The sequence below is a fragment of the Leptodactylus fuscus genome, chromosome 6 (genome assembly GCF_031893055.1).
Source record: "Leptodactylus fuscus isolate aLepFus1 chromosome 6, aLepFus1.hap2, whole genome shotgun sequence".
Lineage (NCBI taxonomy): Eukaryota > Metazoa > Chordata > Amphibia > Anura > Leptodactylidae > Leptodactylus > Leptodactylus fuscus.
The window spans coordinates 183,531,793-183,548,036 of record NC_134270.1 but is presented as its reverse complement, the minus strand read 5'-3'; the positions used below and the strand labels follow the sequence as shown (position 1 = coordinate 183,548,036).

The window sequence follows — 16,244 nt, the reverse complement described above, 5'->3', positions numbered from 1 at the left end:
GTATAATGCATTGTGTGCTGCTCCCTACTGCTATATACTGTTTTGTGTGCTGCTCATTACTGCTGTATAATGTCCTATGTGCTGCTCATTACTGCTGTATACTGTCCTGTGTGCTGCTCATTACTGCTGTATAATGTCCTATATACTGCTAATTTTTGATGTATACTGTCCTGTGTGCTGCTAATTACTGCTGTATAATATCTTCTGTGTTGCTCATTACTGCTGTATACTGTCCTGTGTGCTGCTCATTACTGCTGTATACTGTCCTGTGTGCTGCTCATTACTGCTGTATATTGTCCTGTATACTGCTCATTACTGCTGTATACTGTCCTGTGTGCTGCTCAATAGTACTGTATATTGTTCTGTGTGCTGCTCATTACTGCTTTACAATGTTCTGTGTGCTGCTCATTACTACTGTATACTGTCCTGTGTGCTGCTCCCTACTGCTGTATACTGCCCTGTGTGCTGCTCATTGCTGTTGTATACTGTCCTGTGTGCTGCTCATTACTGCTGTATACTGTCCTGTGTGCTGCTCATTGCTGCTGTATAATGTCCAGTGTGCTGCTCATTACTGCTGTATACTATCCTGTGTGCTGCTCCCTACTACTATATACTGTCCTGTGTGCTGCTCATTACTGCTGTATACTGTCCTGTGTGCTGCTCAATACTGCTGTATAATGTCCTGTGTGCTGCTCATTACTGCTGTATAATGTCCTATGTGCTGCTCATTACTGCTGTATACTGTCCTGTGTGCTGCTCATTGCTGTTGTATACTGTCCTGTGTGCTGCTCATTACTGCTGTATACTGTCCTGTGTGCTGCTCATTGCTGCTGTATAATGTCCTGTGTGCTGCTCATTACTGCTGTATACTATCCTGTGTGCTGCTCCCTACTACTATATACTGTCCTGTGTGCTGCTCATTACTGCTGTATACTGTCCTGTGTGCTGCTCAATACTGCTGTATAATGTCCTGTGTGCTGCTCATTACTGCTGTATAATGTCCTATGTGCTGCTCATTACTGCTGTATACTGTCCTGTGTGCTGCTCATTACTGCTGTATAATGTCCTGTGTGCTGCTCATTACTGCTGTATACTGTCCTGTATACTGCTCATTACTGCTATATACTGCCCTGTGTGCTGCTCCTTACTGTTGTATATTGTCCTGTGTGCTGCTCCTTACTGCTGTATAATGCGTTGTGTGCTGCTCCCTACTGCTATATACTGTTTTGTGTGCTGCTCATTACTGCTGTATAATGTCCTATGTGCTGCTCATTACTGCTGTATAATGTCCTATATACTGCTCCTTACTGCTGTATACTGTCCTGTGTGCTGCTCCTTACTGCTGTATGCTGTCCTGTGTGCTGCTCCTTACTGCTGTATACTGTCCTGTGTGCTGCTCATTACTGCTGTATACTGTCCTGTGTGCTGCTCATTACTGCTGTATATTGTCCTGTATACTGCTCATTACTGCTGTATACTGTCCTGTGTGCTGCTAAATAGTACTGTATATTGTTCTGTGTGCTGCTCATTACTGCTTTACAATGTTCTGTGTGCTGCTCATTACTACTGTATACTGTCCTGTGTGCTGCTCCCTACTGCTGTATACTGCCCTGTGTGCTGCTCCCTACTACTATATACCATCCTGTGTGCTGCTCATTACTGCTGTATACTGTCCTGTGTGCTGCTCATTGCTGTTGTATACTGTCCTGTGTGCTGCTCATTACTGCTGTATACTGTCCTGTGTGCTGCTCAATACTGCTGTATAATGTCCTGTGTGCTGCTCATTACTGCTGTATAATGTCCTATGTGCTGCTCATTACTGCTGTATACTGTCCTGTGTGCTGCTCATTACTGCTGTATAATGTCCTGTATACTGCTCATTACTGCTGTATACTGTCCTGTGTGCTGCTCATTACTGCTGTATAATGTCCTGTGTGCTGCTCATTACTGCTGTATAATGTCCTGTGTGCTGCTCATTACTGCTGTATACTGTCCTGTGTTCTGCTCATTAATGCTGTATACTGTTCTGTGTGCTGCTCCTTACTGCTGTATATCGTCCTGTGTGCTGCTCCTTACTGCTGTATACTATCTTGTGTGCTGCTCCCTACTACTATATACTGTCCCGTGTGCTACTCATTACTGCTGTATAATGTCCTTTGTGCTGCTCATTACTGCTGTATATCGTCCTGTGTGCTGCTCCTTACTGCTGTATACTGTCTTGTGTGCTGCTCCCTTCTACAATATACTGTCCTGTGTGCTTCTCATTACTGCCGTATAATGTCCTGTGTGCAGCTCATTACTGCTGTATAATGTCCTGTGTGCTGCTCATTACTGCTGTATACTGTTCTGTGTGCTGCTCCTTACTGCTGTATATCGTCCTGTGTGCTGCTCCTTACTGCTGTATACTGTCTTGTGTGCTGCTCCCTACTACTATATACTGTCCTATGTGCTACTCATTACTGCTGTATAATGTCCTGTGTGCTGCTCCTTACTGCTGTATATCGTCCTGTGTGCTGCTCCTTACTGCTGTATACTGTCTTGTGTGCTGCACCCTACTACTATATACTGTCCTATGTGTTACTCATTACTGCTGTATAATGTCCTGTGTGCTGCTCCTTACTGCTGTATATCGTCCTGTGTGCTGCTCCTTACTGCTGTATACTGTCTTGTATGCTGTTCCCTACTACTATATACTGTCCTGTGTGCTGCTCATTACTGCTGTATAATGTCCTGTGTTCTGCTCATTACTGCTGTATACTGCCCTGTGTGCTGCTCCTTACTGTTGTATATTGTCCTGTGTGCTGCTCCTTACTGCTGTATAATGCATTGTGTGGTGCTCCCTACTGCTATATACTGTTTTGTGTGCTGCTCATTACTGCTGTATAATGTCCTATGTGCTGCTCATTACTGCTGTATAATGTCCTATATACTGCTCCTTACTGCTGTATACTGTCCTGTGTGCTGCTCCTTACTGCTGTATACTGTCCTGTGTGCTGCTCCTTACTGCTGTATACTGTCCTGTGTGCTGCTCATTACTGCTGTATACTGTCCTGTGTGCTGCTCATTACTGCTGTATATTGTCCTGTATACTGCTCATTACTGCTGTATACTGTCCTGTGTGCTGCTCAATAGTACTGTATATTGTTCTGTGTGCTGCTCATTACTGCTTTACAATGTTCTGTGTGCTGCTCATTACTACTGTATACTGTCCTGTGTGCTGCTCCCTACTGCTGTATACTGCCCTGTGTGCTGCTCATTGCTGTTGTATACTGTCCTGTGTGCTGCTCATTACTGCTGTATACTGTCCTGTGTGCTGCTCATTGCTGCTGTATAATGTCCTGTGTGCTGCTCATTACTGCTGTATACTATCCTGTGTGCTGCTCCCTACTACTATATACCGTCCTGTGTGCTGCTCATTACTGCTGTATACTGTCCTGTGTGCTGCTCATTGCTGTTGTATACTGTCCTGTGTGCTGCTTATTACTGCTGTATACTGTCCTGTGTGCTGCTCATTACTGCTGTATAATGTCCTGTATACTGCTCATTACTGCTGTATACTGTCCTGTGTACTGCTCATTACTGCTGTATAATGTCCTGTATACTGCTCATTACTGCTGTATACTGTCCTGTGTGCTGCTCATTACTGCTGTATAATGTCCTGTGTGCTGCTCATTACTGCTGTATAATGTCCTGTGTGCTGCTCATTACTGCTGTATATCGTCCTGTGTGCTGCTCCTTACTGCTGTATACTATCTTGTGTGCTGCTCCCTACTACTATATACTATCCTGTGTGCTACTCATTACTGCTGTATAATGTCCTTTGTGCTGCTCATTACTGCTGTATATCGTCCTGTGTGCTGCTCCTTACTGCTGTATACTGTCTTGTGTGCTGCTCCCTTCTACTATATACTGTCCTGTGTGCTTCTCATTACTGCCGTATAATGTCCTGTGTGCAGCTCATTACTGCTGTATAATGTCCTATGTGCTGCTCATTACTGCTGTATACTGTTCTGTGTGCTGCTCCTTACTGCTGTATATCGTCCTGTGTGCTGCTCCTTACTGCTGTATACTGTCTTGTGTGCTGCTCCCTACTACTATATACTGTACTATGTGTTACTCATTACTGCTGTATAATGTCCTGTGTGCTGCTCCTTACTGCTGTATATCGTCCTGTGTGCTGCTCCTTACTGCTGTATACTGTCTTGTATGCTGCTCCCTACTACTATATACTGTCCTATGTGCTGCTCATTACTGCTGTATAATGTCCTGTGTTCTGCTCATTACTGCTGTATACTGCCCTGTGTGCTGCTCCTTACTGTTGTATATTGTCCTGTGTGCTGCTCCTTACTGCTGTATAATGCATTGTGTGCTGCTCCCTACTGCTATATACTGTTTTGTTAGCTGCTCATTACTGCTGTATAATGTCCTGTGTGCTGCTTATTACTGCTGTATAATGTCCTGTATACTGCTCATTACTGCTGTATACTGTCCTGTGTGCTGCTCATTACTGCTGTATAATGTCCTATATACTGCTCATTTTTTATGTATACTGTCCTGTGTGCTGCTAATTACTGCTGTATAATATCTTCTGTGTTGCTCATTACTGCTGTATACTGTCCTGTGTGCTGCTCCTTACTGCTGTATACTGTCCCGTGTGCTGCTCCTTACTGCTGTATACTGTCCTGTGTGCTGCTCCTTACTGCTGTATACTGTCCTGTGTGCTGCTCATTACTGCTGTATACTGTCCTGTGTGCTGCTCATTACTGCTGTATATTGTCCTGTATACTGCTCATTACTGCTGTATACTGTCCTGTGTGCTGCTCATTACTGCTGTATATCGTCCTGTGTGCTGCTCCTTACTGCTGTATACTGTCTTGTGTGCTGCTCCCTACTACTATATACTGTCCTGTGTGCTGCTCTCTACTACTATATACTGTCCTGTGTGCTGCTCATTACTGCTGTATAATGTCCTGTGTGCGGCTCATTACTGCTGTATACTGTCCTGTGTGCTGCTCATTATTGATGTATACTGTACTGTGTGCTGCTCGTTACTGCTGTATAATATCTTCTGTGTTGCTCATTACTGCTGTATACTGTCCTGTGTGCTGCTCCTTACTGCTGTATACTGTCCTGTGTGCTGCTCCTTACTGCTATATACTGTCCTGTGTGCTGCTCATTACTGCTGTATAATGTCCTGTGTGCTGCTCATTACTGCAGTATAGTGTCCTGTGTACTGCTCATTACTGCTGTATACTGTCCTGTGTGCTGCTCAATAGTACTGTATACTGTTCTATGTGCTGCTCATTACTGCTGTATAATGCATTGTGTGCTGCTCATTACTGCTGAATAATGTCTTGTGTGATGCTCATTACTGCTATATACTGTCCTGAGTGCTGCTCATTACTGCTGTATAACGTCCTGTGTGCTGCTCATTACTGCTGTATACTATCATGTGTGCTGCTCATTACTGCTGTATAATGTTCTGTGTGCTGCTCATTACTGCTGTATAATGTCCTGTGTGCTGCTCATTACTGTTGTATACTGTCCTGTGTGCTGCTCCCTACTGCTATTAACTGTCCTGTGTGCTGCTCATTACTGCTGTACAATGTTCTGTGTTCTACTCCCTACCGCTATTAACTGTCCTGTGTGCTGCTCATTACTGCTGTACAATGTTCTGTGTGCTGCTCATTAATGCTGTATAATGTCCTGTGTGCTGCTCATTACTGCTGTACAATGTTCTGTGTGCTGCTCATTACTGCTGTATACTGTCCTGAGTGCTGTTCATTACTGCTGTATAATATCTCGTGTGCTGCTCCATTCTGCTGTATAATGTCCTGTGTGCTTCTCATTACTGCCGTATACTGTCCTGTGTGCTGCTCATTTCTGCTGTATAATGTCCTGTATGCTGCTTATTACTGCTATATACTGTCCTGTGTGCTGCTCATGACTGCTGAATACTGTCCTGTGTGCTGCTCTTTACTGCTCTATAATGTCCTGCGTGCTGCTTATTACTGCTGTATAATGTTCTGTGTGCTGCTCATTACTGCTACATACTGTCCTGTGTGCTACTCATTACTGCTGTATACTGTCATGTGTGCTGCTCATTACTGCTGTATACTGTCCTGTCTGCTGCTCATTACTGCTGTTTACTGTCCTGTGTGCAGCTCATTACTGCTATACACTGTCTTGTGTGCTGCTCACTACTGCTGTGTACTGTCCTATGTGCTGCTCATTACTGCTGTATAATGTCTTGTGTGCTGTTCATTACTGCTGTATACTGTCCTGTGTGCTGCTCATAACTGCTGAATTCTATACTATGTGCTGCTCATTATTGCTGAATAATGTCTTGTGTGCTGCTCATTACTGCTGTATACTGCCCTGCGTGCTGCTCATTACTGCTGTATAATGTCTTGTGTGCTACGCATTACTGCTGAATAATGTCTTGTGTGCTGTTAATTACTCCTGTATACTGTCCTGTGTGCTGCTCATTACTGCTGTATAATATCCTGTGTGCTGCTCATTACTGCTGTATACTGTCCTGTGTGCTGCTCATTACTGCAGTATAATGTCATGTGTGCTGCTCATTACTGCTGTATAATATCCTGTGTGCTGCTCATTACTGCTGTATACTGTTCTGTGTGCTGCTCATTACGCTGTATAATGTCTTGTGTGCTGCTCATTACTGCTGTATACTGTCCTGTGTGCTGCTCATTACTGCTGTATAATGTCCTGTGTGCTGCTCTTTACTCCTGTATACTGTCCTGTGTGCTGCTCATTACTGCTGTATAATATCCTGTGTGCTGCTCAATACTGTTGTATACTGTCCTGTGTGCTGCTCATTACTGCAGTATAATGTCATGTGTGCTGCTCATTACTGCTGTATAATATCCTGTGTGCTGCTCCTTACTGCTGTATAATGTCTTGTGTGCTGCTCATTACTGCTGAATAATGTCTTGTGTGCTGCTCATTACTGATGTATAATGTCCTGTGTACTGCTGATCTCTATGTATATTTTCCTGTGTGCTGTTCATTACTGCTGTAAAATGTGCTGTGTGCTGCTCATTACTGCTTTATACTGTCCTGTGTGCTGCTCATTACTGCTGTATACGGTCCTTTGTGCTGCTCATTACTACTGTATACTGTCCTGTGTGCTGCTCATTACTGCTGTATACTGTCTTGTGTGCTGCTCATTACTTCTGTATACTGTCCTGTGTGCTGCTCATTACTACTGTAAAATGTCCTGTGTGCTGCTCATTACTGCTTTATAATGTCCTGTGTGCGTCCAATTACTGCTGTGTACTGTCCTGTGTACTGCTCATTACTGCTGTATAATGTCCTGTGTGCTGCTCATTACTGCTGTATAATGTCCTGTGTGCTGCTCTTTACTCCTGTATACTGTCCTGTGTGCTGCTCATTACTGCTGTATAATATCCTGTGTGCTGCTCAATACTGTTGTATACTGTCCTGTGTACTGCTCATTACTGCTGTTTAATGTCCTGTGTGCTGCTCATTACTGCTGTATAATGTCCTGTGTGTTGCTAATTACTACTGTATACTATCCTGTGTGCTGCTCATTACTGCTGTATACTGTCCTGTGTGCTGTTTATTACTGCTGTGTGCTGTCCTGTGTGCTGCTCATTACTGCTTTATAATTACCCATCAGTTCAGTAACAAATGACAGTAAGAGATGGATTTGGCAGAAAACTAGCAATTTACTGTAAATAAACTTATTACTCACATTCACCAGAAGTCACCTGGTGGAGATCAAAGAGATCAAGTCTCTTAAATGGATTTACTTTCACTTATCAACATATAAATAACCCAGTAATCTCTAGATGTGAGAGCACAAGAATCCGGACACAGAGCAGAGAAGAGCTGACAGGTAAAGACCATTCTTACTGCATTCTGTCATTGGTTTGGGAATATCAGAAAGCAAAATATGTTATGTAGATGTGTAATATGTGATCAGTAGAATAGTGAGTGCAGCTCTGGAGAATAATCAAGGATAAGTAATGTAATGTATGTACACAGTGACTGCACCAGCAGAATAGTGAGCGCAGCTCTGGGGTATAATACAGGATAAGTAATGTAATGTATGTACACAGTGACTGTACCAGCAGAATAGTGAGCGCAGCTCTGGAGAATAATCAAGGATAAGTAATGTAATGTATGTACACAGTGACTGCACCAGCAGAATAGTGAGCGCAGCTCTGGAGTATAATACAGGATAAGTAATGTAATGTATGTACACAGTGACTGTACCAGCAGAATAGTGAGCGCAGCTCTGCAGTATAATACAGGATAAGTAATGTATGTACACAGTGACTGTACCAGCAGAATAGTGAGTGTAGCTCTGGAGTATAATACAGGATAAGTAATGTAATGTATGTACACAGTGACTGTACCAGCAGAATAGTGAGCGCAGCTCTGGAGTATAATACAGGATAAGTAATGTAATGTATGTACACAGTGACTGCACCAGCAGAATAGTGAGCGCAGCTCTGGAGTATAATACAGGATAAGTAATGTAATGTATGTACACAGTGACTGCACCAGCAGAATAGTGAGCACAGCTCTGGAGTATAATACAGGATAAGTAATGTAATGTATGTACACAGTGACTGTACCAGCAGAATAGTGAGCGCAGTTCTGGAGTATAATACAGGATAAGAAATGTAATGTATGTACACAGTGACTGCACCAGCAGAATAGTGAGCGCAGCTCTGGAGTATAATACAGAATGAGTAATGTAATGTATGTACACAGTGACTGTACCAGCAGAATAGTGAGCGCAGCTCTGTAGCATAATACAGGATAAGTAATGTATGTACACAGTGACTGTACCAGCAGAATAGTGAGCGCAGTTCTGGAGTATAATACAGGATAAGTAATGTAATGTATGTACACAGTGACTGTACCAGCAGAATAGTGAGCGCAGCTCTGGAGTATAATACAGGATAAGTAATGTAATGTATGTACACAGTGACTGCACCAGCAGAATAGTGAGCGCAGCTCTGGGGTATAATACAGGATAAGTAATGTAATGTATGTACACAGTGACCACAGCAGCAGAAAAGTGAGCGCAGCTCTGGAGTATAATACAGGATAAGTGATGTAATGTATGTACACAGTGACTGCACCAGCAGAATAGTGAGCGCAGCTCTGGAGTATAATACAGGATAAGTAATGTAATGTATGTACACAGTGACTGTACCAGCAGAATAGTGAGCGCAGCTCTGGAGTATAATACAGGATAAGTAATGTAATGTATGTACACAGTGACTGCACCAGCAGAATAGTGAGCGCAGCTCTGGAGTATAATACAGGAGAAGTAATGTAATGTATGTACACAGTGACTGTACCAGCAGAATAGTGAGCGCAGCTCTGGAGTATAATACAGGATAAGTAATGTAATGTATTTACACAGTGACTGCACCAGCAGAATAGTGAGCGCAGCTCTGGAGTATAATACAGGATAAGTGATGTAATGTATGTACACAGTGACTGTACCAGCAGAATAGTGAGCGCAGCTCTGGGGTATAATACAGGATAAGAAATGTAATGTATGTACACAGTGACTGCACCAGCAGAATAGTGAGCGCAGCTCTGGAGTATAATACAGGATAAGTAATGTAATGTATGTACACAGTGACTGTACCAGCAGAATAGTGAGCGCAGCTCCGGAGTATAATACAGGATAAGTAATGTAATGTATGTACACAGTGACTGTACCAGCAGAATAGTGAGCGCAGCTCTGGAGTATAATACAGGATAAGTAATGTAATGTATGTACACAGTGACTGTACCAGCAGAATAGTGAGCGCAGCTCTGTAGCATAATACAGGATAAGTAATGTATGTACACAGTGACTGTACCAGCAGAATAGTGAGCGCAGTTCTGGAGTATAATACAGGATAAGAAATGTAATGTATGTACACAGTGACTGTACCAGCAGAATAGTGAGCGCAGCTCTGGAGTATAATACAGGATAAGTAATGTAATGTATGTACACAGTGACTGCACCAGCAGAATAGTGAGCGCAGCTCTGGAGTATAATACAGGATAAGTAATGTAATGTATGTACACAGTGACTGTACCAGCAGAATAGTGAGCGCAGCTCCGGAGTATAATACAGGATAAGTAATGTAATGTATGTACACAGTGACTGTACCAGCAGAATAGTGAGCGCAGCTCTGGAGTATAATACAGGATAAGTAATGTAATGTATGTACACAGTGACTGTACCAGCAGAATAGTGAGCGCAGCTCTGTAGCATAATACAGGATAAGTAATGTATGTACACAGTGACTGTACCAGCAGAATAGTGAGCGCAGTTCTGGAGTATAATACAGGATAAGAAATGTAATGTATGTACACAGTGACTGTACCAGCAGAATAGTGAGCGCAGCTCTGGAGTATAATACAGGATAAGTAATGTAATGTATGTACACAGTGACTGTACCAGCAGAATAGTGAGCGCAGCTCTGTAGCATAATACAGGATAAGTAATGTATGTACACAGTGACTGTACCAGCAGAATAGTGAGCGCAGCTCTGGGGTATAATACAGGATAAGTAATGTAATGTATGTACACAGTGACTGTACCAGCAGAATAGTGAGCGCAGCTCTGGAGTATAATACAGGATAAGTAATGTAATGTATGTACACAGTGACTGCACCAGCAGAATAGTGAGCGCAGCTCTGGGGTATAATACAGGATAAGTAATGTAATGTATGTACACAGTGACCACAGCAGCAGAAAAGTGAGCGCAGCTCTGGAGTATAATACAGGATAAGTAATGTAATGTATGTACACAGTGACTGTACCAGCAGAATAGTGAGCGCTACTCTGGGGTATAATACAGGATAAGTGATGTAATGTATGTACACAGTGACTGCACCAGCAGAATAGTGAGCGCAGCTCTGGAGTATAATACAGGATAAGTAATGTAATGTATGTACACAGTGACTGTACCAGCAGAATAGTGAGCGCAGCTCTGGAGTATAATACAGGATAAGTAATGTAATGTATGTACACAGTGACTGCACCAGCAGAATAGTGAGCGCAGCTCTGGAGTATAATACAGGAGAAGTAATGTAATGTATGTACACAGTGACTGTACCAGCAGAATAGTGAGCGCAGCTCTGGAGTATAATACAGGATAAGTAATGTAATGTATGTACACAGTGACTGCACCAGCAGAATAGTGAGCGCAGCTCTGGAGTATAATACAGGATAAGTGATGTAATGTATGTACACAGTGACTGTACCAGCAGAATAGTGAGCGCAGCTCTGGGGTATAATACAGGATAAGAAATGTAATGTATGTACACAGTGACTGCACCAGCAGAATAGTGAGCGCAGCTCTGGAGTATAATACAGGATAAGTAATGTAATGTATGTACACAGTGACTGTACCAGCAGAATAGTGAGCGCAGCTCCGGAGTATAATACAGGATAAGTAATGTAATGTATGTACACAGTGACTGTACCAGCAGAATAGTGAGCGCAGCTCTGGAGTATAATACAGGATAAGTAATGTAATGTATGTACACAGTGACTGTACCAGCAGAATAGTGAGCGCAGCTCTGGAGTATAATACAGGATAAGTAATGTAATGTATGTACACAGTGACTGCACCAGCAGAATAGTGAGCGCAGCTCTGGAGTATAATACAGGATAAGTAATGTAATGTATGTACACAGTGACTGTACCAGCAGAATAGTGAGCGCAGCTCTGGGGTATAATACAGGATAGGTAATGTAATGTATGTACACAGTGACTGTACCAGCAGAATAGTGAGCGCAGCTCTGGGGTATAATACAGGATAAGAAATGTAATGTATGTACACAGTGACCACAGCAGCAGAAAAGTGAGCGCAGCTCTGGAGTATAATACAGGATAAGTAATGTAATGTATGTACACAGTGACTGTACCAGCAGAATAGTGAGCGCTACTCTGGGGTATAATACAGGATAAGTGATGTAATGTATGTACACAGTGACTGCACCAGCAGAATAGTGAGCGCAGCTCTGGAGTATAATACAGGATAAGTAATGTAATGTATGTACACAGTGACTGTACCAGCAGAATAGTGAGCGCAGCTCTGGAGTATAATACAGGATAAGTAATGTAATGTATGTACACAGTGACTGCACCAGCAGAATAGTGAGCGCAGCTCTGGAGTATAATACAGGAGAAGTAATGTAATGTATGTACACAGTGACTGTACCAGCAGAATAGTGAGCGCAGCTCTGGAGTATAATACAGGATAAGTAATGTAATGTATGTACACAGTGACTGCACCAGCAGAATAGTGAGCGCAGCTCTGGAGTATAATACAGGATAAGTGATGTAATGTATGTACACAGTGACTGTACCAGCAGAATAGTGAGCGCAGCTCTGGGGTATAATACAGGATAAGAAATGTAATGTATGTACACAGTGACTGCACCAGCAGAATAGTGAGCGCAGCTCTGGAGTATAATACAGGATAAGTAATGTAATGTATGTACACAGTGACTGTACCAGCAGAATAGTGAGCGCAGCTCCGGAGTATAATACAGGATAAGTAATGTAATGTATGTACACAGTGACTGTACCAGCAGAATAGTGAGCGCAGCTCTGGAGTATAATACAGGATAAGTAATGTAATGTATGTACACAGTGACTGCACCAGCAGAATAGTGAGCGCAGCTCTGGAGTATAATACAGGATAAGTAATGTAATGTATGTACACAGTGACTGTACCAGCAGAATAGTGAGCGCAGCTCTGGGGTATAATACAGGATAGGTAATGTAATGTATGTACACAGTGACTGTACCAGCAGAATAGTGAGCGCAGCTCTGGGGTATAATACAGGATAAGAAATGTAATGTATGTACACAGTGACTGCACCAGCAGAATAGTGAGCGCAGCTCTGGAGTATAATACAGGATAAGTAATGTAATGTATGTACACAGTGACTGCACCAGCAGAATAGTGAGCGCAGCTCTGGAGTATAATACAGGATAAGTAATGTAATGTATGTACACAGTGACTGTACCAGCAGAATAGTGAGCGCAGCTCTGGAGTATAATACAGGATAAGTAATGTAATGTATGTACACAGTGACTGCACCAGCAGAATAGTGAGCGCAGCTCTGGAGTATAATACAGGATAAGTAATGTAATGTATGTACACAGTGACTGTACCAGCAGAATAGTGAGCGCAGCTCCGGAGTATAATACAGGATAAGTAATGTAATGTATGTACACAGTGACTGTACCAGCAGAATAGTGAGCGCAGCTCTGGAGCATAATACCGCATGTAACTCTAGATCAGTAAGGTTACCCTGTGATACTGTTTGTTTGTTTTTTTATTTTCTTTTTTTATCATGTCTATCTCTCTCATGTTCTTCCATTACAGATTCCCCAGTAATGGAGCGTCCGGTGTGTTTAATAGAGAACCATGAAGATGGGACAATCCAAGTGAATCAGGCGGCTCTGGAGATCTTATCCGCCATTACTCAGAAGGTGGTTGTTGTGGCCATAGTCGGGAAATATCGGACTGGGAAGTCTTATCTAATGAACAGACTGGCAGGACGGAAAAATGGTGAGAAGTGTAATGTATAGTAGAGTATTCCTGTTATACTGTATAGTAGAGGATCCTGTTATACTGTATAGTAGATGATCCTGTTATACTGTATAGTAGATGATTCCTGTTATACTGTATAGTAGAGGATCCTGTTATACTGTATAGTAGAGGATTCCTGTTATACTGTATAGTAGAGAATCCTGTTATACTGTATAGTAGAGGATTCCTGTTATACTGTATAGTAGAGGATTCCTGTTATACTGTATAGTAGATGATTCCTGTTATACTGTATAGTGGAGGATCCTGTTATACTGTATAGTAGAGGACCCCTGTTATACTGTATAGTAGAGGATTCCTGTTATACTGTATAGTGGAGGATTCCTGTTATACTGTATAGTGGAGGATCCTGTTATACTGTATAGTAGAGGATTCATTTTATACTGTATAGTAGAGGATCCTGTTATACTGTATAGTAGAGGATTCATGTTATACTGTATAATAGAGGATTCCTGTTATACTGTATAGTAGAGGATCCTGTTATACTGTATAGTAGAGGATCCTGTTATACTGTATAGTAGAGGATCCTGATATACTGTATAGTAGAGGATCCTGTTATACTGTATAGTAGAGGATCCTGTTATACTGTATAGTAGAGGATCCTGTTATACTGTATAGTAGAGGATCCTGTTATACTGTATAGTAGAGGATTCCTGTTATACTGTATAGTAGAGGATCCTGTTATACTGTATAGTAGAGGCTCCCTGTTATACTGTAGAGTAGAGGACTCCTGTTATACTGTATAGTAGAGGATCCTGTTATACTGTATAGTAGAGGATCCTGTTATACTGTATAGTAGAGGATCCTGTTATACTGTATAGTAGTGGATCCTGTTATACTGTAGAGTAGAGGATCCTGTTATACTGTATAGTAGAGGATTCCTTTTATACTGTATAGTAGAGGATCCTGTTATACTGTATAGTAGAGGATCCTGTTATACTGTATAGTAGAGGATCGCTGTTATACTGTATAGTAGAGGATCCTGTTATACTGTATAGTAGAGGATCTCTGTTATACTGTATAGTAGAGGATCCTGTTATACTGTATAGTAGAGGATCCTGTTATACTGTATAGTAGAGGATCCTGTTATACTGTATAGTAGAGGATTAATGTTATACTGTATAGTAGAGGATCCTGTTATACTGTATAGTAGAGGATCTCTGTTATACTGTATAGTAGAGGATCCTGTTATACTGTATAGTAGAGGATCCTGTTATACTGTATAGTAGAGGATCCTGTTATACTGTATAGTAGAGGATCCTGTTATACTGTATAGTAGGAGGATTCTGTTATACTGTATTGTAGGAGGATTCTGTTATACTGTATAGTAGGAGGATCCCTGTTATACTGTATAGTAGAGGATCCTGTTATACTGTATAGTAGAGGATCCTGTTATTCTGTATAGTAGAGGATCCTGTTATACTGTATAGTAGAGGCTTCTGTTATACTGTATAGTAGAGGCTCCTGTTATACTGTATAGTAGAGGATCCTGTTATACTGTATAGTAGAGGATCCTGTTATACTGTATAGTAGAGGCTCCTGTTATACTGTATAGTAGAGGATCCTGTTATACTGTATAGTAGAGGATCCTGTTATACTGTGTAGTAGAGGATCCTGTTATTCTGTATAGTAGAGGATCCTGTTATACTGTATAGTAGAGGATCCTGTTATACTGTATAGTAGAGAATTCCTGTTATACTTGTAAGGGGTTCAGCTCACACGGTTGGGAACGGCAATGACACCATGCAGACAGGTAGTAGAATAAACAAGTCCAGTGTTTTATTTGAGCATTCGGCATAAAACACGGTGCCAGCAAAGAAACAAAACAACAAACAAAACCTAAGCCTTGTCCGGCTCTATCTATACAGCAGGTTACCTCTCTGACCTACAGCAGGTTGAGTCACCATATGAGCCAGTCAAAGTCCACAAGGTACCTGTTTTCCTCACACACTCCTTGTGTGTACCAGGGCCCATAACTGAGCTTCCTTCCCCCGTAAATAGTCCCAAGGAAGCCTCACCTGTGCCTGCCCCGGACTCAGGGCAAAACCCGTGGTGGAGTAAGGGTGTGGACTGGAAGGCTCCCACTATCAACCTGCCCTCCAGTCCAGAAAAGCCAGCCCATAATGTGGAACAAAAGTTCCAGCAGACTATGCTCTGCTAGAACATGCTTACCCTGGCTTTCCTTTATCTCGCCTGGCTGAGGAAACCAGGAGAGATATACACTCCGTCCTCCACCTTACCGTACACTTTACCACATACTGTATAGTAGAGGATTCCTGTTATACTGTATAGTAGAAGATCCTGTTATACTGTATAGTAGAGGATTCCTGTTATACTGTATAGTAGAGGATCCTGTTATACTGTATAGTAGAGGATCCTGTTATACTGTATAGTAGAAGATCCTGTTATACTGTATAGTAGAGGATCCTGTTATACTGTATAGTAGAGGATTCCTGTTATACTGTATAGTAGAGGATCCTGTTATACTGTATAGTAGAGGATCCTGTTATACTGTATAGTAGAGGATCCTGTTATACTGTATAGTAGAGGATCCTGTTATACTGTATAGTAGAGGATCCTGTTATACTGTATAGTAGAGGATTCCTGTTA

The 16,244-nt window shown here is 42.1% G+C and overlaps 1 protein-coding gene across 2 annotated transcripts in view; it reads left to right on the top strand.

Annotated features, from left to right (window-relative positions):
- LOC142209053 (guanylate-binding protein 3-like) overlaps window positions 1-16,244 on the top strand; it is a 174,968-nt gene that overhangs the window by 38,568 nt on the left and 120,156 nt on the right. For both annotated transcript variants that reach the window (XM_075277997.1, XM_075277996.1), the window contains one exon: window positions 13,410-13,595. In XM_075277997.1, coding sequence (XP_075134098.1) covers window positions 13,410-13,595 — 186 coding nt within the window. The remainder of the gene's footprint in view (window positions 1-13,409; window positions 13,596-16,244) is intronic.